Here is a 23639-nt window from a genome sequence, read left to right as displayed (position 1 = left end):
ACAGTGGCAGGATATGAGGGGCTGTCAATGTCAAGATTAGTCCATTTAAGGAGTTTCTGTGATGTCTTGTAGAATATGAGGAATTGTTTTACCCTCTCTTTGGATACCTCTGTCCTCACAGGTAAAAGAAAAAATTGATTATAATCAGTAATTTTTAAAACATTCTCTAAAAAAGCAATGGAACCTGTCTTTCCCTGGCCGCATGCCTGAACACCAGTTTTTATGTACAACTCCAACTTTGTTCGAGTTAAAAGCAGAGCTGTTCTAGCCATAATTAGCCAAGGAACCTAGATCCCGGGCTACTTATTCTATACCTTTCCTTCTCCCTTTACAATGTGGCCACTGAAGAACTCACAGACTGTGCAGAAAATAAGTAGAAAAAGTTAATGACAACTGCTTCCCAACTAGATGGTATCTGAGAAAGCATCATGGAAATTGTGCATTTCACAACATGGTCAAGTTTTTCATTTTTTAAGCGCAGCATCAATTTAGATATGGTAACACTAATTATCTGTGATGAGTGTAACACCAAAATTTCTGTGGTACGCATGTGGGGGCTAAGGATGAGGTGGGGAGGAGAGTTGATGCAAAGGGTTTTGGGGGCTGAAATACTGAACTAGATGATCTCCAAGGTTCCCCTGCAATCCTCACACTAAAATATACAGTGGCCTGGGCTTCATAATATAGCCATGTCACTCAGCTCTCTAAAAAAGATTTTACTGGTGGCCATGGATATTCTGATAGATTTGAACTAAAGAATAAGATTCCACAACTATGCCAATAACTTAATAGTTTATTAGTCAGTCAACAATATTACAAATATTTAAAAATTACTTAATATAAATAGTTGGCAGCAAACTATTCCATTACAGAGTTAAATTACCAGTACAACAGACAGACTGGAGATTTAGACACCTGGAAGATAACAATAAAATAAACTAAAATATTTTAACAAAAAAATTTAAGCTGAAGGTGTTTACCTAGTGTCCATAAAAGCATGGGTTCTCTTTTTATTTAGAAAAAAATAAAAAACGGCTTTAACATCCCATTAGGAATATAAAATAAAATCAACTGAAAATATTAATTTGCATATCAAAGAACCATTTATAATTACAATCCAAACACTCCATAAACCACTTGTGCGATTCTATACAGAAACTGGGAATTAGAAACTAGTTGCTTTAATATTACAAAGATTTCAGCTCCAAAAATAATTCAACATAAAATAAACTTTAGCAATTAGTGTCATAAAATTATATATTTCCACATAAAAATACAAAATAATATTAATGACAAGAATATGAAAAATTATTCCAAGTATTTTACTACTATTAAAATAAAATAAAACCCAAAAAAACAAAATAGAAATATGCATGAAAAAAGTCTTTCCTTTTGTTAGCAAAACACTATCCAAAATAACTACAATCATTTACATCAGTACAAAGATTTCTGGATTTAAAAAATAGTTGCAATGACAAAAGGGGTATCTTTTCTGACAGTAAAAAATGACACTGTGGATAAAATCTGCAAAATATGCAATGAAAAAAATAAATTTGCATTAAAAAGGTTTACACTGTTATTTTTTTTATACAAACATTAGAAACAGTATTGCACATCACAACACAGAATCGAGGTTAGTCAGCCTTCCAAAATGTGTTATATTCAAGTTTTGTAGCATCTTTGAGGAGAGGCTCTGTGCAGCCAGATGCAACAGGGATAAAATATCAAGTGTTTTCCATACACAAATATACAAATGCTAAATGTTTCCTTCCTAACAAAAAGTGTGGATTTTTAAAGTTTTGTTTTTTCCTCCACAGTCATACTTTTGGGCAGCAATATGAACATTTAGGGAACACAAATGAAGAAGCTTTGAAAATACAAAAATACAATCAAAATTAATAATTTTCTACAAAAATAGTAAAATAAATATGATCTGTAAATTAAAAAAACTCCAATACAGTGTTTAACATTTAGAAAATAAGAATGTAGTACATAAGAGAGGGGGGAAAAAAGGAAAAAAGAAGAGGTAGGGGTGGAGGTGGGGAAGGAATAAAAGATTAGACTAACAAGCTTTAATTGTAACAGAAATGAAGGTGAAACAAACCATACATTTCTGTCATTTTTACCCGTGGTAAAAAGGGTGTTCTACTACATTTCCCTTCATTTCCAATATTTATTTCTGTTTAAGAAGGGAAAGTGATTTTCAACATCTCCATTTATTTTCATCATATAATTTACTTTAGTGTTCATTATTTAATACACGAAAAGGCTCTTCAATTTTAAACATTAAGCAGAAAATATGAAAATAAAGTTTAAAAATCTGCGAAATTAAATATCTAAATAATTAACATTGCAAAACTACTGATTTCTTTTCTAAATTCCAAAAATTGAGGTATAGCAAAGGAGATGTCATCAGTCAAAAAAAGTGTGTCATAAAATAGCTGACTGTTGGAAAAATCTCTCACCGAGATATAAAAATAGTGCATAACAAATGTCACATGGATCAAGGTTGGCAGGGTTAAGGTTAGAAAAGAATACTCCAAAAATCTGGAGGATCATGGTTAAGTAACAAATAGGGAACATTGACAAATAAATTAGTAAAAAGCTCTTCTGAAAACAGCATCAACTTTAAACATTAAAAACTTGAACCACAACCACAATAAAACAGCAGAGTTAGACATGAACCACATATTTTTACAGTACAAAAAAGCACACCAGAGACAACCAATAGTTAGATCAACACTTTGCTCACATGAAGGATTGTCCCAAGGGGCTGCAATAAGGCAACACCCTTGTAATTTTCTCTCTTTAGAGTCAAGAATCTTATTTCAGCATTTTAAAAAAACATCTACCATTGTTGGGTGCTTTGCTTAGATTGCAGAGTAACTCTTACATTAAAATATAGGGGCTAGTTGCATTAAAAATGCTCTAAAGAGAAAAAATATCACTAATGATATTCTAATAGTGTTCAGTACCAAGAGAAACTCATTAACTATTGCATGTTTCCATGCCACTTTCTCAAAAGAAAACTGCAAGCAAAGTCATTACCAAAATTCCTTCATCAAAATTTTTTTAAAAAAGCAATTCTAAACCATTACGAACAACAATTTCCATGCAACAGTGACCCCAGTTTAGACAGAAGACCCCAATATACATAGGTCAAACACGTAAGCAAGTTTAAGCCAGATTTCACCCTTATTTTTAAGGTAAAACTGAATTTTATGCAACTAGCCGTCTGTATATTTCCCCATCTCCATTTTGACTTTACTTAGGTTTGCTAAAGTTTTGCATTCTTTGATAAAGTTCCTTTGTTTAAATATGGGCTTCCTGTGGGTCTTACATTTGGTGACCGGTTAGCAGTGTGCTGGCCATCTTTGGTTTATAAAGGATGTCTTAACCATGAACTATCAAAGGGGCTAAAATCAACTTTCTTTAAAATCCTAGTAATTTTCTTTTACTCAATCTTTTATCTATACTATATCACTGCACATGAATTAGAACCGCACATCACAAAATTGCACAGGGATTACAAATATTACATCCAGTCTGCATAAAATCGAATTCCACTACCGACCAGATCACAAAATGGCTGCACTCTCTAATCTAAAACTAATTTGCATATTGTACACATGTAGGACATTTTTTTTTAACTTGAAGTCACAATAACGCATGCAAGTTTGCTTTTTTTTAAACAAATTTTTGTTCATGCTACCTAGATTCAAGAGAGCTTTTTTTTGAACATTTGCAATACCTCACCTCTTGTTAGTTAATAATTCTAGTGCATGCATATGGTGTATACAGGTAAGTAAACATGCATTTTTTTTTTTCACATTCTAAAACTATGGCAGTTTAGGCCATATTGTGCTGCCTGCATTTTATCTGCAATGCAGTGTGTCTCTAACGTTTTCAATCCCGTATTAATAGGTGGCATTTACACATAACACCTATATAGCAGCAAAGCTAATACAGCTTGTGATTAAAAATGTTTAAAAATAGCTAATAAATCAGATTATCTTGAGGTATTATTTCTTGCAAGTCAAAATGGAGAGCAAAAAAATCAACCCTAATTTTTAGTTTATGTATACACTGAAAATAGCAACAATAAAAATAAGCATTTGTAGCAGACATATTCCATCTTCACTATTATTTTGCTACCTTTGGTAAATTACTGGGGCAGATCTTGAAGTTAAAAACCCACGTTAAGAAATAAGTGCACGCTTCACCCACTATATAGCAGCAGACTGTTTGCCCCTACGCAAAACATTCTCATATCTAATTTTAACTTTACATATAAAAATAACTTGGAGAAAATACAAAAAAACATTTTATTTTAACATGAAAATATCACAAAAATTAGTAAGCCTGAGATGTAGGGTTTTGGTGAAAAACAAGAGGCTTGTAGTGTTTTGGCTGCTGATAAAGATGCATATGTATTGATAGCTGGGGTGAAAGCAGAAGAACGCACTTATTTCTTCTGCACGTCAGTATCTTCAGACACAGTAAGCCACATGCACCCTTTCTCTCCTTGTGAGACAGAGGCCGGTCTGCTGTTCTTAGTTCCAGCGGAAGTGGATCTGGCGTGGGCGATCAGCGCCTTCCTTTACCAATGGCTTATGGAACTCACGCCCTGCACGAGAGTGGATATTTGCCCAACAGAACTCACAGTAATACTGCAGGCAAGTGACATTGGCACAAAAAAAGGGAGCAAATTTTCCACCACAGCGTGCGCCCTGGCATTCATCACACATCTGGTCATCTAGCACATATGGCTTTACCTCCACCTGGAGACAGAGAGAAAACGTATCCCGTTAAGTCTCCTTTGGAAGTTACTTTAGCAATGATTTAAAAGGTTCATGCAGTGTGCTAGAGAAAAGGAGCAGCATTCAATGCTGAGAAAGTAGGCAGTTTCCCAGTGTAATAGCTTCACCATATAGTACGTTAAAGAAATGAAGTCATTTTGTTCTTGCACTAATCTTTTTATATGTTTCATGCTCATAATTGACCATGTAATTAAATGAGCACTTAGTTTGGTAAGTTTTGCATTTTGCTATGTTTTCTTCTGAGAACTATACACTGAATAGCATTTAAATAACTTTTTTCCAAAGACAGAAAATAATTTAAAAAACTATAGAATCCTAATTGATTTGCAAAACATACCACCCTCACCTTTCTTGAAGTAACATCTTTAAAACACCTGTGTGTTAATATTTTCAGAGGTGGGGGTAACTGTGAGCAAAAAAGAGAAGGGCATGGAAGACAAATGGTTTTTACACTTTTGTTCTCTCATTCCAGTACCATCTGTGAGATGGCATAACCCTAACAGCCACTGATCAAGGCAACGCCTCTCTACTGCAGGTGAGAGCGATACCTTGCTTGTAAGTAACTGGTACAGACAAACCAGAACTGTGGATAATCTTACTAAGGGTATGTCTAGACTTCTGAGAATTTATAAGATATGAAGTCAAAGTCCCACTGTGAAAGCCTGACTCAGCAGAAGACCTCAGCCTTAAGTCAGCTCTGAATGCTACACATCTTAACCTCAGTTTCCATATGTGTGAGAGGAGAAAGGCAATAGAATCTGCTTTATAGAGTTGTGACGATTAGATTATGCGAATAAAAGCATTTAAGACAGTGCTTGGCATATGGTGAATACTCTGTAAGTTAGCATTAGCTACTATTAGCTGCAACATCTTTGCTTTCTGGCTCATAATAACTTTATGAATGAAAGGTTACTGCTTTTGTCTGACTGAACAGTGCCTAAGATCTCTGCCTTTCCTGAGGAGAGGAGAGAAAATTGAGATTTAAAGGGCTTAATTTGCCTAAGGTAAAAAAACAATGACCTGACAATTTCTGTTTTGAATGTACTCTACTGAAATACTTACATGGGTGCAGAAAATGAATTTATAACGGTATTTTCTTCAGCATTATTTTGAACAAAAACAATAACAACAAACTGGAAGCAAGCTAGTTGATTGATGAAAAGAACTGTAAAGCAAACATTTGGCAGGAGGGTGATGAACTCACGCTTCTCTGTGTGTCTGTATTTCGTGGTTAGGGTTATAGGGGTTAGGGGTAGGGGTAAGGTCAGGGTCAGGGTCATAGGATGAACATATCATATGTGTATTGAACATTTCATTGTCCTGAATTGTCTGCATCTTTTGCATATTTTCCTGCTGGTGTTTTTTTTTTAAACTAATTTATAAGTTTTCCTTGCCAGTTAAGGATTTTTAACCTTTTCTTCCAAAGGCTTTTGATTTTTAAAAGGATCTTTGACACAAATTCTAAAATTTGTATGCTCAACATTTCTCTCTCAGATTTTCCTTTGCTAGTTTTCTCTTGCGGGCAGGTTGCGATTTTGGACTCATTACCTGCATTATAACTGTGACTAAGGAAGAGCGTTCCTACAACCCTGGAGCAGATCACAGCAGCACGAGGACTGCTGAGCCTCACGCACCAGATGATACCCTCTCTGAGCACAAGGACCTCCTGCGTCTGCTCAGGGCTCAGTGCCCACCCACTGGCAGTACATCCAGCACGAAGTAGAAACTCCATAAATGTCTGAGTAAATGCACATTTACATATGCTTTCTGGGTCTCTCTCTCATGGTTTTTTCTTGTCTTTACCATAATATTTTAACCAAACTGAACACACTGTCTCTGCTGTTTACCTCATTTCCATAATGCTGGGTGCTCAGGAGTGACAATGTAAAACTGTTGAATAAATCTTATAAATGCAATGATTTCAATATTTGTATTTTTAAATTCTAGATATTTTATGAAGCTAATCTACTTAACTCAAAATCAAAACTTCAAAGATGAAAAACTGGATTTCAAATTTATGATTTTAGAATACAATCAAAACCTATTTGTGATTAATAATAATCTCTAACAGCTCCTGAACGTGTGAAACAGAGTTTTATTGATTCTTCACTTTTCTTAGTTTCTATTATGATGTCTTTCCTTTTTCACTTCAGAGGAGCTATCTGTGATACACTGTCATCTGGATTCATTACTAATAAAATGATTAATAATTAATTGGCCCACTTTAAGTATAATACAATTCACTTCAGTAGCTACCAGAAATCACAGTGAATTATACTACTTGTGGAATAACATATAAGAATTAAAATATTTACACATTTGTGGTGACTGTTTTTCGTGGCTATCAGGGAGATGAAACTAAACTTTGAAGTGTTCATGAGCCTAAAACGTGAGGTGAACAATTTTAATTCCCTCCAAATAAGTATCCTGTGTATCTCTGGATTATCAGTTACAAATTTAATCTGTTTTTATGGTTTAATAACTATATTCTTACTAGAGAGATGAAAGGTACAAAGATGAATGGTTTGATTTTTTTGTATAAGCAAAACTAATGACCTGTAAAACATTTAAGGCTCAAATTCTTTCAAATAAAGTTCAAAACATACCTTAGTAGCACATATCTTAAAAAAAGTAAACTTTTCTCTCAGGTAGTTCAACGCCTTTTTACGAAGGCAAGTGTTTCTCAATTCCCTTGCTTTGTATCGAGGTTTCTCTTTAAGAATCAATACCCTGCCCCAAATAACTGGTCCTCCACTGTTATTTTGGAAACAAAGAGGTACAAGGCACGACACTGCTAATAATCTTTTCCCTCTGCTTCTGCAGATTAAACAACTATAATTATATAATATGTAAATAACTTCCTCTGTGAACCTATCACCTCTCTGCAAAAGTAGGGGGTTAGACTAGATCAGTGGTCTGAAGCATGGCTGGATGTTAGGACCACCCCAGGGGCTTTACAAACTACTGCTGCCCCAGCTGCACCCCAGATCAATTACAGCGGAACCTCTGGGGGTGGGACCTAGATGTCAAGGTTTTCCTAAATTCCCAGGTAACTTTAATGTGCAGTGGAGGTTGAAAACCACTGGATGAGAGGACCTCTAAGGTTCAAATCAGTTAAAAAAATTTCATAGCGTGTCTGAATAAAAGCAGAGTCCCTTTTCTTAGATACTTATTTCTTTTCTTTCTTTATTGGGGGTGTAACATTTTAAGTAACAATGCAGACAAAAATGCCACTTTGCATATGTGAACTGAACTTATGCTGTACTTCTTTTCTAAATATGATTTGATAATTAAATTGGTGACTACGTCTAGTGGTTATGGTCTATTGGTATTAGTTAATCAGCTCCCCTGGCCCCAAAATAGTCTTTAATGTGCAAACAGCCTCAGAGAAGAAGCTTCAAGAAACTGTTACAATGGGAAAAATAAGAAGCCACTCAAGTTATATCTACTATAATGGATACAAAAAAGTTAATTTACCTCATATTTTTAGTAAATTTCATTTGTACTACAAATGTAAACATGATTATTCAGGAACTATTCACAGATTTTAGCATGAAATAGACTTATAAAGAAACAACTGAGTCTTGTTCACTCCTTTCTCCTATTTTAGATGGTAATCAGTATTAGAAATCATTCAATAAGGTAGCTTTCAGTATCATTCACAGGACTTCCTAAAAGTTCTTACTGTGATGACCTAAGCAATGTTACTGAAGAGTAAATGTCTTAAACTTCAGGACAATCATCTTATATATTTAGTTTATTTGTACATTTTATTTACATATTTATTTTTGCATATAGTTAGGAAAATATGCACAATGTGTTTTTATTTTAGATTTTATAAATGAAAAATAAGTAACACTTGAATAACACTTAGTGCCAAGCTCTGTTCCAAGTGCTTCCACATATGCGAATTGACTTACTTTTCAAAATAGCTGTGAAAGAGATACTATTACTGTTTTCCATTTTATAAGTGAGGAATAAACAGCGTAACAAGGGTGCATTTGCCTAGGGTTATAGAGCAAACAGTGGAAATGGGATCCCAGGTAGTCTGGCTCCAGAGTACAAGCTCTGCTTCCAAAGTTAAAAGGATTTTAAGACCTTACTGGCTGATAAAAATTTCTGAAATGCCTTTGAGATGATATTTATATTTTGTGTATTATACCTAAAATTTAAAGTGTGGTCAGAGTTTTACATTACAGGGATATTTTGATGTAATACTCTTTAAGGGCAAGGGGAGTATAAAAAATAAACATTCAGGTTCTGAATTGCATTATTAACTCTGTAGGGTAGTAAGCTTTGGATCAGCACCTCATGACAGGACTTAAATGATTTCCCAATATGCAACTTACGCGTTTATCAATATCACCGTGCTGAAGCTGAACGAACCGAGCACTAATGGCAGCGATGTAGCTCTGCTGATTGGAGAAAGCAACTCGACCAGCACCTTTTGGATATTTTAGCTCAGGATCTGTATCAATTCCTGCATAACAGACGCCACCATACAGCCGGTCCATGATCATAGCAAGCTCCACTTGAAAAGGAAAAGAAGTTCACATCAAATGGGAGAGAACACAGTAAATCAACAATTTTTAAGTACTTTTTTTTTTTTTAAGTCAAAATCATTAGGATAACGCTCTTTTCTAAATCTAGTCCTTTCTCTTGTATACCAGAGCCCAGCTGCTCTCACCACGGAAGAACTGGACAACTCAACTGTCTACTGGACAAGTCACATCGATAGTTAACAGACACTGCATCATTCCGTGTGTTCTAAATGGCACTCCTGATCTTCTGCCATCCGGTTAAACCTGCTCCAGTGAGTTTTTGATGACTCAGTAAGCAATGGAAAAGATGACGTTGGCAACTCAAGACCCTTGGCTTCCTTTCTATTTTCTTTTTCCCTCACGGTACACGCAATCCTGTGAACTTGATTTCCAAGACATATCTAGAATCCAATCTTTTTGCTTCCATCTCTAACATCCTGTTCCAAGATATCATTATTTTTCATCTAGATCATGGCACCAGCCTTATCTCTTTGTTTCTGATTCCTGTCTCCCACCACCTTCTCTCCCTTCAGTTTATTTTCAAAACAGCAAGAGTGATTCTCTTAAAAATACAGCAGATACCAATGACTTAACTGAAATTTCTCCTTGGGAACTTTGAATGGTGGCACAAACTAGCTTTGAAAACCAATGCCACAATCTTCTTCCAACCTGCTCTTTCTCCAGTGCCCTTTATCTTCTCAGTAACGGCACCAGTGTCTACCTAGTAGCTTAAGACTGAAAGCTGAGATTCATTTCAGCCTTTGCATTTACCTTGTAAATATCTGTGACATCTGTTCACTTGGCTCTTCCACCACCACCACCACTAATGAAAGCCACCACTCTCTGTCTCCTGGACTGCAATAACAGGTTCCTAAATTGGTCTACCTATATCTGCTCTCAACTTGGCTCCCCCTCCATGAATCATTAACTAAACTGGTCTTTCAAAAATGAAAATATGTTCATGTCTCTCCTTTACTTAATAACTCTTCACTGGTTTCCCACTGCTCTGAGGATAAACACCAAGTTAGCTATTAGACTTGTATGATCTGACTCCTATTTACTTTTGCAAGGTCTTCTTGTGTCTCTCATCTCATTCCTTATAACCTGGACAGTGACTCTGGAGTCCTCTCAGTCTCTCCGTAGCACTCTGCTACCCTCCACTGAAGATCTTTGAATATGCTAGTCCTGTCTGAAACACACTCCTCACAACCTCCTACCACCCAACCCTACTCCTTCTGTTCAATCTTTATATTTATGTCAGCTCAAATACAAGTAACTTTAAAATATCTGACTACATCACATTTCCTTACTATATGCTCTTCTGTTCCCTCCAGTCTCTCTCTGTAATAGTTATGTCTCTCAGTATTTACATGTGTGAATAGTTCTTTAACATGCACCTCCCGAACTGGAAGAGGATGTTCTCAGTGATGGAAGGCGGTACGTACTTCACAAGGGTACATACACAGTATCATAAAACTTCCTTGTATAGTGGACATTTACATCTATAATCATGTTCCTACATGACATCTTCTGGCAGATCTCTGGTTCTTGATTATTGAGGAAGAGAAGTTTATCATTCACCTATCTAAAGTGTCTTTAAAAAAAATCCCACATTTCTTCTTCAGATATCAGAATCAACCTACATAAAATAAACAGACTCAAAATTCTCATTATCTTAGAGAGGTACACTTAAGAAGTCATAAATACAGTATTTAAGTGAATTCTTCTTACAGAGTCTGTTTGGAGTTAGCTATTTATGCTGATAGGTGAGCGTCCGATTCTCTAGTTCCTTAATGGTCTCAAGAACAATTCTCAGAATTTCTCTCAGAATTCTGTAGCAAGCAACTATAGGAGCAGGAGAATCTGCCCTTCGCCCACCCAGTAGTGACATGTACACAACAGGTAAGAAATGTTTACTAAATCAATTCATATTTAAATGATTAAAAAAAAAACCAACAACAAAATTTGTTAACATTCTACTTACCAGCCCTTAATGGCCTAGGAACACCTCCAACAAAAATTGTTTTTCGAGGATCCAAAGGCTGAGAACCATCCATCACAAAATCACTATCACTTAAATTCCAAGGACGGATCTGAACCTATGAAGAAAATGACATCACTGTATCAGGTCTCACTCCTTTAACAGCTGATGGGTTTTGTGCCAATTAACAGTGGTGCTTTTCTTGTTCAAAATTTTGGATAGATGGATTTGGAAACAAACTGTTAATATTTTCCCTAGATACTATAAATAATATGAATTTTTAAAAATGGAACTCTTAACATGGTAGTTTATATATTTATTTATTTCACTAACAATCATTTTAAAACAGTCTTTGGAAAACTTGCATTTGTAGCTTAAAGTTCGAGTAGTATTTGCTTACAGGTTTGTCCTTGATGGTAGGGCTGGAAACACACAGATAGAGTTTTCCATCTTCTTCAATACAAGCATCAATTAGTGCCTGAACTGAGCTCTCTTCTTGAAAGAGAAGGAATGCATAGCCTGTAATAACCATAAAAATGAGGCAACATGTCAAGGTGAGTGACTTCACCCCAAATTCTAGTTCCGTTTAGAAAACACGTGCCTTTGAAAAAGATAAAAAACAACTATAAAGTAAGGCTACAATCATTATGCTTTCTATAGAACACAATATCCTATGGAATACACACAAAAACAGATACTCAGTAAATTAACTAGCCACTTTATATAGAGTACTTACCATCTGATACTATGCTAAGAACTTTATGTGAATTATTTCATTTGATTCTATCACAAGTCTATGAAACATTATTCCCAATTTACAGAAAAAAAACCCTGAGGTGTCAGGTGGTTAAATTACTTGCCCAAAGTCAGTCACATAAGCAATCTGAAACCTATATCAACTCTAAGGTCTCCCATGATAGTGTCTTCTTCAAGAATGTGGCAGGATTAACCAGATGAGCACAGCAGGAGCTGAAGTTTCCTTCAAATGCCCTCAGGGTAAGACAAGTTCTAGAGCATACTTTTGGACAGGTGGAAAGAGCATATGTGGAAAGGCCCAGGAATTCCCGTAAGCAGAGGGAAAATTCCACAATCATCCTGACAACTTCCAAATGACACTAAAAAAACTCCCCTAGCGAGGCTGGAATGAAACAGGTTCCTTCAGGAAGGGTCAGACTTTTAAATCAGGTCTCAAGGTGGATGAGCAGCAGAACACTTTTTTGCAAACCGTCTGGAGACTATGTTTGCACTCTGGATCCAAGTTCTTGCTTAGATTCCTGTACCTTTTGAAAATATGCCCTTCCTCCTTTCCTTGTGACAACCAATTGTCAATCTTTAATCAAAGATTATGTATCTAGCAGGCAGAACAGACTTCATTATAAAAAGAAGGCATCAAAATTTACAAGTTTACTATTATATGATTATTCCCAGCAGCAGATAACCATAAATGACCTAACAATACCCCTTTTCCTTGACAATATTTCTATGCAAAAAACCTAGAGCACTGAAATCTAGTCCCAATGTGAAGATGTCATCAATCAGGCCAACCATGTCTGTTTCATTAAACAATGGGAAGCGAGAGATTTTGTTTTACAAGGAATTCAAAAAACACTGCTTATTGCCAACAGTGGCTTTTACTGCCACAAAGGTCTGATGTGACACACAAAAAAGTACTTCATTTTAATAAAATTACAAAACTTGATTGCATAAATAAGCCACCAAACCAACCTACACAAGTCGAAACTTCCAAAGGTATGATTATGCAAGATTAGAATCACATCTTAGACCTTTTTAATTGCTAGAAACAATTTAAATAGGCTTTTAAAAATAAAAAATAAAGACAGGTTTTCTTTATTTGAAGGCTTTAATTTTGATACAAGCTAAGGTTTTTAAATTATTTTTATTTAAAATTTTCTGGCCATGCCTCATGGCATGTGGGATCTTAGTTCCCCGACCAGGGATTGAACCTGCGCCCCCCGCATTGGAAGCACAGAGTGTTAACCACTGGATCACCAGGGAAGTCCCCAAGCTAAGGTTCTGAGAGCTGTAACTGTTTTGTAATAATTGAGGGGATATAAGACCAATTTATTAAAGTAATATTTTAAGTCTATTTTTAATGTTATGTTTTATGACGTTAATTTCTAATATTAATATTTTAATATTGCTTGTTAATTTTTGTGATTACTAGGGAAGAAATGTTTGTATCACAAAAACTAATTAAGCAACATGGCAGGTAAATTATGATCTAGCTAAGGCAAGCCATTAAATATTAAAATACTCTTACCAAAAATACCATCTAAAAGTTCTTTAAAATTTATTAGTGTAAGCTAATGTTTACATAGGGTGAACCTTATTCACTGCAAAGGACGAGTATGTATAAGGGTGGCTCAGTCTCCAAGGGCTCAAACCATCACCTTAATTACAAGGTAGCTTTGTCAACTGGATGCTTCTACACCAGTGTTTTCCAAACCATGGAAAATGATGAAGTAGGGCAGTGACAAAAATGCTTAAAAGCACCAGGTTTAGGAACACTGGTCTTTGGCAATGGGTACAATTAACTATAATTGTACCAAAATACTATGAATTGTCACTGCTAATGTTTTTGTTGTTTCTCTTGTTTTCGGTTTGCAAAAATAAACTAACAACTACCACAAAAACCACAATAACAATAATAATGCAATAGCAACAAAGATAGCAACTATTCTGTTTCATGAAATTAGTGCCAAGCTATCTTTCTAGGTTTACAATCCACCCCTCATATGAACAAGAGGCCCATGCAGAAATGTGTATCTGTCTCAGCAAAAACTAATTCTAATATCTTTCTAAAATTATATTTCAATTCCTGCCTGGAACTCTATTGAACAACTTTTTAATCCACCTAGATTGCATAGTATCTTTTAGATTTAGTTCAGAATTTCTCAGTGAAGCTTTCACTCACCTGCTTCAGGTCAAAGGATAAGCTATCCTATAGTACTTATAGTTGTTTATATCATCTTTAGGCAACTGTCAATCTATGAGCTACTGAGAATGCAAAGATGAGTAAAGATGCAGTCAAAGAGACTAACGGAGGAGCCTGACATTAATAGAGTGGACACATATTTATAAGACTGTAAACCTGTAACACTGCGGCTGTGAGGAGTGCTACAAAAGGGCACAGTTCTAAGAGGAACCACAATAGGAGGACTTGACCCCACTAGGTGGGTCCTGAACAGTTTCCCAGCAGCAACTGACATTTAGCTGAGACAAGTAGGAGATATATAGATGAAGAGACAGTGGAAGCCTTCAGGCCAAGAGAACACCAAACATAAAAGTCCTGAGGCAGGAGAGAGCAAGGCCAGTTTGCAGAACCAGAAAGAAACAAGAAGCAATACTGGGTGAAGAAATGGGGTGGGGAGGGCGGGCAAGGAGAATGCATTTTTGCCTTTATCCTAACAATAAGAGAAACCATTGATGGGTTTTAAACTGGAAGGAGTAGCACCATCAGATTGTTTTCAGACTGGGGGAGAAAAACTGGAGATAGCCAGCGATGTGGACAGACTAGTCATATGCCTGAAATAGTCCAGACAAGGGATGATGGTAATTTAGGCAGGAACATTAGAAACCAACAGGCATTTTTATTGAACACTCAGTAAAATAAACTGTATAAAAGGACAAGATCATAACACTGTGAACAATGGATTAAAACTAAGCTAGGAAATGAACATCTACATCAATATGGAGCTAATTTTCTCCCTAAACCAAGGATTCAGGACCTCCAGGTCCAGTAAACTCCAAAATCACATGCAAATTTAGAGTATATGAAGAGAGGTCCATAGCTTTAACTAGATTCTCATAGAGGCCTGGGATCCAGAATCCATGGCTCGAAGGATTCCGTAAGTATAAGATCTAAAGGTATTAAAAAAAAAATCACTACACTATTTCATTTCCCTAAAGAACTCCATGAACCACTAATAGAAGTTCCAAAATTCTCAATGACAAAAAGTAGAGACGGCCCATGTAATTTATCCCCAGAAACCCTTCGCTAGTTTTTGTATGCCAATAACTCTTAACATGCTTCCTTTCCTGGAGCCAAAATCAGATTATTCAATAGATCTATTGGAGTCTTTTTTCCAAGTTTGAAAATCCACTCAGCCTTGAGAATGTTAACAGTGTTTTTTTTTTCATTTCTAAAATTATATTTCAATAATATTCAAAGTAAAGTCTTAGTCTTTCAACCTCCCCTTATCTTTTATTCACTTCTGAGAATCTGCAGTTAGCAATCTGACTGACTGGATTCATGTTCAATTCTCCCCCCTTGCCTCCCCTTCTTACCCTGGGTAGGTGAGCCTTCCTCTTCCCACACAGTGTGGCACTGCTTTGCTTAAATGAATGTTAGTGCAATTTGTGATTCTTGTACTCTGCTGACCAGTCACAGTGGTATCCTGGTGATATGTAACTAATGCCACTAGGCATCCTCTGCACATCCTATTTCTTTATGTAATTGAGTATTTTTATGACCATTCATTTTCCTCTCTATATAAATTCACCAACAGAGTATATATACTGCTCTGTTGTTATCTGCTATTATCTGGAAAACTTACATACATCTTGCAATACTTAAAATATTCACAGATTTATATTTTATTCTCACTTTACACATTTCTTAATTTCACTGAGCAGAGACACTTCATTGTATGTCGGTACCCAAGTTATTTAGAATGATACCTTAGACAGAGAAAATACTCAAACATTTGTTGATATGAAGCTTTGAAATAATGTTCAAATCATTACAGAGAAGGCATAGCAAGTCTCTTATGATTCTTGTCTGGCTTAAAGTGGAACTAGAATAATTCTCAGAAACATTCTGCCCACCTGATACATGTTACCAATCTCTACAAATTACTCTATTAGTTTTTAATACAAAGGTGTAGTCATATTCAATTCTAAAAGCAAAGAAAACACAAAGTAACTGATACTATCCCTTTAGCTCTCATATAACTTATTCCCTAGCAAATATTAACAAAAAATCTCTTACCTTTTGGTGGAAAATAGGACTTGCTTTCTGCTTTATGAGGCCAATCTACTACCAAAGGCCCAAATCTTCTGAAACTAGCAGTTATTTCATCTTAAGAAAGTACAATAATATGCATTAGGAATCAGTTTTAATGATTCATTCTAAAAAATCCTATATTTTATGTGTTATTTTGAAGATTTAAAATTTTAAAGTACCAAATAGCCTAAGATAAACTAAACATAAAAACTAGAAACATGTCTAATATCCTCATTAAAATGATACATAAAACTTAATAGCTATTTTAGTCAAAATAATTTCCAAGTAGCACATCGGCTAGAATAATCAATTCAGTGTGACTTCTAAAATTTTATATACTACTGTACAGACACTAATGGATTTACAGTATACCAGATCATAAATATCATTGGCTTGAAAATCATGCCAACATTATATCTAGTTAAAGATCCATGAAGAGGTCTATTACTGCTTGATAAAGTAAAATATTGTAGGAACAAAAGGTCTGCTGAAACAAGACACATAAAGCTATAATATTTCTAAAGTAGTGACATGCCAGGTAGTTTCACTGAAAGACATACAGGTCAAATCCAGTGACATGTTCTATGTTATTTTATCACATGGAAACTTTATTATACTGATTAACGCATAGAATATTTGAATCACAACTGAAAAAATTGCCCCAAATTCTCTATTAGTAAGTTGTGAGAGTGGCAGATTTCCCACAGCTTCGCACGTATTTGATAGTTTCAGTATTTTTAATCTCGAATTATTTTTCTTTTGTTATTATTACATAGGATAATTTTTACATATGCTTATTAGCCTTTGTATAACCTGAATTTCCTGTTTATGTACTGTTTCCATTACTCGCTTGGGTTTTATAGCCTCTTTTCTTACCTATTTTTCTAAAAGCACATTTAGCTTTAAAGTAGTTGAATTTTTGACCGCCATGCACTACAGGTAAACTTTCATGGCTGGCTACCTTTCATTCATTGTGTGTGTGCCCGTGCATGCACACGTTATGGTCATACAAAAAAGTTTTAAAAGTTTTAATAAATATATAAAACAAAAAGTTTAATGTATTCAAATATGTTCTATATTGAAAAAAATAAATGGGATATGAACCAGCTGAAAATCTTATTTACAAAAAAATGCTCACAGTAACAATAAGCATAATATATAAAGAAACAAACAGTTATTTGTCCAATTATCTCTGTATTTCAGCAGGTAACAAAATATTTAAACAGAGATGGATAGTCATTTCAACTTAAAATCTCTAGAGGAAAAAAATTCCGTTTCCCCATTCACGTTAATTTTCAGGTTTGTTTTTTATATTGCAAATCATTATTTTACCTTCATCAATATCTGGAGGAAGACCACCAACAAAAACTTTTCGAGAGAAGCGTTCTATTCGCTCTCCATTTTGATGAGCTGAGTAACATGTGGGTGAATTTAAGACACCAACTTGGTCACTATGAGCATCATCCAGCAAGCCATCATCTATTGGAAAGAGGGAAGAGCGACCTAAAATATAAGAACAAATATAACTTGAATCTCAGATCTAAGAAAATGATAAAGTCAGCACAAAAAGAGAAACAACAAATTCAAAAGCTTGAAAATGAAGGTGACATAGGCATAAAAAAATTAAGGAAAATTCAGATAGTTTAAAGGTTTAATTACCTGTTTTTAAGAGAAGTTGTCTGAGGAATGACTTAGAAATAAACATGGTCATATGACAACAATTTCACCACAAACAAACACTAGATCACTTCAATTTTTTATGGAAAGCAGCAAGAATTTGATGTATGGGGATGGTTAGACTGGATGTGGAATGGGAGAAACCTTTTAGAAATTGGTGGCAGAAAGAAATGGCACAGGCTAAATAGATAAGAAGACAACAAAAAACCACTTGCAGACTACACTAAGTAAGCACAAAAGCCTGACCAAGTAATACCTGTACGTATTTACTTGAATTAATTTACCGCACATGTATCAATTATATGAAAGGGTAGACAGGGCTTCTGCACATGTGCAGAGGAGAAAAAGGCAACCCCTCTAGGACTTCAGTTCCCATCTGAGCCCCACCCTTGTATAGGCACAGCCTGTGTAATCCTCTGCAGCAATCCTGACGCTAGACTCTGTGGGGATCAAAAAAATAAAACGACCTAGTAAACTAGAGTCTTTAAAGTGCTCAGATCAACTATGTTGGATGAAGGGAGAAATCTAATAAATGAGTAATGTCTTAAATCCCCAAGTGAAACTGGGTAGCATTTGTGGTAAAAAGGGAAAGGTAGCTGTACTTACTGAGGGCGTTAGCGAGGGTAGGATATTTCTAAGTAGAAACATTTGTAAGAACATGGTTCTGAATAAATTTTTCAAGTGGGAGGAGAAACATAACTAGGAAAAATGAAGTTATTTAAGAAATAGAGAATAGTCAAGGTTGGCTGAAACATGTTAGAAACAAGGAAAATAAAAACTAGAAAAGCAATTTGAGGTTAGCCATAATACCTAGTCTTGACTGCCAGGCTAAAGGAGACATTTTACTTAGTAGGTGATGGAAAAAAACAAAACAAAACTGGATATGGGCATTCAAGCAAGACTATAACTTTTCTTGTGTTTTAGGAAGACTTATCTTGGCAAATGTGGTTAAGGTGGTTGGAAATGAGCAGATCAGAAGTTTTTCAAAAAATTCAGGAAGGATGGACAGTGGAGGTAACTGTAGCAGCAAAAAGTAGATGGGAAACAAAACAGAAGAAAAAGAATGGAAAGCAGGAACCAAAAGAAGGTCTTAGAATATGAATAAGAATCATTAACTAAATAAATATAAGGACAGTAAAGACCTGAAACTGCTACAAGAAAGGGAAACAGGTTTTAGATATGTGAAGTTTCACATGCTGATGGGACGTTCAGAAGTAAATGCATGGTAGGAGGTGGCAAATGGAGTGGAGAAAGGAAAAAAGTCAGATTTCTGAGAAAATAATTTGGAGTCAACTCCACAGAGATGACAGTTTAAGGTTCTTTGTAACATAACTGATAAAAACTTCAGAGAGGAATGATAAGGATAGTCCCTTAAGAAATTGACAAGGAAGAAACGGAATAGCCAAAGAAGTCCAGAAAGGAGTGCTGAGAGGGAAGCCAAAATATTACTGTGATGGCACCAAATAATGCAATGAAAGAAGAAAAAAAATTATCGTTTTCTTAAGAAAAGAAGTTTAAGAAAAGTTTAAGGAAAATGATAATTTGAGGAAATGCATGATCTTTGAAGGCAGCGATATTAGTAAAGTTGCATGTAGTTTTGTAAAGTACAGACATCAATGAAGTTTATTAGAGAAAGAAAAAGCAAAAACAAGGATGTAGGCAAATTTTTTTCTCCCCCAAGATGGAGCAAAGGATTTTTTTGAAATGAGGAGACAATGCATATAATACTTAGCATGTGTCTTAATATATATATATATATACACACACACAGTTATAAACATCCGACAGGAAATGTTAATGTGTTACTGTCTGGAAAAGTATGCTCCATAATGATGGTAGTTACATATGAACAAAGACAATCTGAAATGTGATGGTCCGCACAGAATTGGGGTTGGGGTGAGGAGGGGGATACGTGTCTGTGAACTATAGCTAGCTAGATGTTAGATATCAGAATTTTAATTTTATAAGACCAAAAATAGGGAGAAAGCTCATATTTGGTATAGGAAACAGAAATTACTCTGCAGATTCAAATTCAATTTACCATGTTCTGAAAGATACTCATGTTCACTGAGTAACTCTGTGAATATTTAGCTTTGCCAATACCTTTGCTATCAGGAATAAAGACCAATGGAAAACAAATGTCAATATTCTTTGTGATCAACGGAAAGAAAGCTCTTCAAAATGAAACTATTTTCCTTAAAATGAACCTCATCAAGGATTGCCATCAAAAGTAATATTAATTATGAAAAACTGGTTCAACTTTCTAAGGTTAGACTTTAAGTAAATAATTCTACATTTTAAAAGGGAATAAGATGAGGTAGAGAAACAGCAAGCATATTAACTAATTTTTGATTAAAATGACAAATCCAAATTTTATATTTATTTTAGGCATGGCTATACTTAAATAGAAATACTGAATGCAGTGACAAAATCACTATAATTTCAGAGAGGCGACCCAAGATGACCTAAACTTTTTTTTCTTAACTATAATATTGTAAGTATATTCATTATATATTAATGAATTATTCTACATTACTAACTATAATATTTTAACTATAATAAATACTACAGTTAGTAAAATAACTATCAAAATCTATAATCTGTATGTCTAAAATCTGTTAACCAAAGTTCAGCTGAACAACGGATGTAACGGAAAGGCTAGGAACATGTCACATCCTGGCCATAAATAACAAGAATCTTCATTACTGGAAAATTATAACCATTTTCTTTCCAGAAGTCATAAAAGTTATAGAGTTAAATATTCGTTTAAAAGAGGAGTTAACTAAATATATATAACCAACAAAAATATTACTTTTTATCTTTCCAATTATCCTTCCCTATAACCCAAATCAACATGACTATAAAAGAAGAACTGCTTAATAATTATGTCTTGCATGTACTTTAACATACTTTCTAAGAATGAGGCATGGAAATGACTGGCAGTAAAGGTAAAATTATATGTGCTGAGAAAAACAGAATTTGATCATAAAATGATTTGGACTAAAATATTTACAACAGTTTTCAACCAAAATTAAACTACCGTTCTCCTTTTTTGCTCTGCAACTAGGGTATACTGTCAGGTTTTTACACCTCAAAAGAATGAAATTGATAATGAAATCACAATATAAAGTCTGTGGGATGTAGCAAGAGCTACTTAGAGGAAAATTTATAGTTTTAGATGTATATTAGAAAACAAGAAATGCTTAAAATAAATAATCCTACTTTCTGTCACAAAAAAGATAGAAAAATAATAAATTAAATACAAAGAGAGTAGTATCAAGGAAATAAAAAAACTAAAATCAATGACACAGGAAACAAACTAACGTGAAAAAAAATGAATAAAGGCAAAAGTTGGCTCTTTGAAAACTTAAAAAATCAATATACCTCTAAGCAAAGTTCATCAAGTTCATAATAAAAAAGAAAACTAAAATCACCAGGAGAGGAAAAGAAAACATTTGTACAAAATTAGTCAATTTATAGCTTAAAGCTAAGCACGGTTCTTTGATCTCAATGCATACCTGTACTTTTATTTACTGATTGTTGTTATAAAAAGCAAACACAAAACAAACTATTATTATTAAGAATGAATATTCCTACCATCCTCAAGATTACAGCCACTCTACTGGGATAAATAACCCACCAGTGTGATGGTGTGATTTTTATTTCATATGCAAGGATTAAAAAAGCTATCAAAACAACAGAAATAGGTCCAGGACTGATCTCTCTCAAGCACCATCTGTTTAATCAGATAGAATCACTATCAGGCATGTTTCTACAAAGAAGTGAGACGGGAGCTATAAGGTACATTTTATTACTTACAAATATTTTGCCTCCATAATAGGTGTGTCCTTTTCTCATAGAGAATGAATGATATTTAATTAAAAAAAATCAATTAAAACCTAGTACCCTGTATGTCTTTGTAAATTAATTTCTAGACATAACATATCTGCCTTAAAATTAAGTTCAGTAAAATACTGTTTCTTTTAAAAATTGGTATGGCTGGGTATAGGTGTAGAGTAGGTAGGTCAGCCTCTTCAAGAAGGAGGGATTAGCAATTTTTTTCTGTAAAGGGCCAGATAGTAAATATTTTAGACTTTGTAGGCCATACATTCTCTGTTGCAACTACTCAACTGTCAGCACTGTAGCTCCAAAGCAACCAGACAAAAAGCGAATGGACAAGACTGTGTTGTAATAAAACTTCATTTAAAAAAAATCAGAAGCCTTGGTTTGTGGGATACAGTTTGCTGACCCTGTCTTATAATATTACCATGGCTTTTTTTTTTTTTTCCATGCTTTGAAGATTTTGTCCATTCTCTGATAGTTATCAGGAAAATTAATATACAGAAATCTGTTGCATTTCTACACACTAATGATGAACTATCAGAAAGAGATGAGCAAGAAAACAATCCCACGTACAATCACATCATAAAGAATAAAATACCTAGGAATAAACTTAACAAGGAGGTGAAAGATCTATACTCTAAAAACTATAAGGCACTGATGAAAGAAACTGAAGATGACACAAATAAATGAAAAAATATACTGTACTCATGGATTAGGAGAATTAATATTGTTAAAATTTCCATACCTACTCAAAGCAAGCTACAGATTTAATGCAATCCCTATTAAGACATCAATGGCATTTTTCACATGACGAGAGCAAATAATCCTAAAATTTGTATAGAACCAAATTAAAAAAACCTTGAACAGCCAAAGCAATCTTGAGAAAGAAGAACAAAGCTGGAGACATCAGGCTCCCTGATTTTAAACTATACTACAAAGCTAGAATAATCAAAACAGTATAGTACTGACACAGAAACAGACATGTAGATCAATGGAAAAGAACGGAGAGCACAGAAATAAATTCACACTTATATGGTCAATTAATCTATATGACAAAGAAGGCAAGAATATACTATGGGAAAAGACAGTCCCTTCAATAAATGGCACTGGGAAAACTGAACAGCTACATGCAAAAGAATGAAACTGAACTACTTTCTCATACCATATACAAACATAAACTCAAAATTGATTAAAGACTGACATGTAAGACCTAAAACTCCTAGATGAAAACACAGGCAGTAAGCTGATACTGGTCTTAGCAATATTTTTCTTTTTGAATATGTCTCCTCAGGCAAAGATAACAAAAGCAAAAATAAACAAATGGGACTACATCAAACTATAAAAACCTTTCCACAGTGAAGGAAATCATCAACAAAATGAAAAAATCAACTGAATGGGAGATAATATTTGCAAATGATATTTTTAATAATGGGTTGATATCCAAAATATATAAAGAACTCATTCAACTCAATTATCAACAACACCAACAATTAAAAAATAAGCAGAGGACTTGAATAGACATTTTTCCAAATAAGACACACAGATGCCCAACAGATACACAAAAAGATACTTGACATCACTAATCACCAGGGAAATGCAAATCAAAACCACAATGAGATACCAATTCACACCAGTCAGAATGGTTAATACAAAAGAGGTAAGAAATAACAAGTGCTGGCATGGATGTGGGGAAAAGGGAACACTCATGCAATGTTGGTGGCAACATAAACTTATGGAGGCACTATGGAAAA

The 23639-nt window shown here is 34.6% G+C and overlaps 1 protein-coding gene across 12 annotated transcripts in view; it reads right to left on the bottom strand.

Annotated features, from left to right (window-relative positions):
* Positions 1-777: 777 nt before the first annotated feature.
* CPEB2 (cytoplasmic polyadenylation element binding protein 2) overlaps positions 778-23639 on the bottom strand; it is a 64655-nt gene continuing 41793 nt past the window's right edge. For all 12 annotated transcript variants that reach the window (XM_057706101.1, XM_057706103.1, XM_057706105.1 and 9 more), the window contains 6 exons: positions 17701-17871; positions 16354-16443; positions 11743-11861; positions 11346-11460; positions 9170-9351; positions 778-4781 (listed from right to left, as the gene is read on the bottom strand). In XM_057706101.1, the coding sequence (XP_057562084.1) occupies positions 4554-4781; positions 9170-9351; positions 11346-11460; positions 11743-11861; positions 16354-16443; positions 17701-17871 (905 nt within the window). In that variant the 3' untranslated portion in view covers positions 778-4553. The remainder of the gene's footprint in view (positions 4782-9169; positions 9352-11345; positions 11461-11742; positions 11862-16353; positions 16444-17700; positions 17872-23639) is intronic.

The sequence above is a fragment of the Hippopotamus amphibius genome, chromosome 13, assembly GCF_030028045.1.
Source record: "Hippopotamus amphibius kiboko isolate mHipAmp2 chromosome 13, mHipAmp2.hap2, whole genome shotgun sequence".
NCBI lineage: Eukaryota > Metazoa > Chordata > Mammalia > Artiodactyla > Hippopotamidae > Hippopotamus > Hippopotamus amphibius.
The sequence above is the reverse complement of the archived record's forward strand: the minus strand, read 5'-3'. Positions and strand labels throughout refer to the sequence as shown.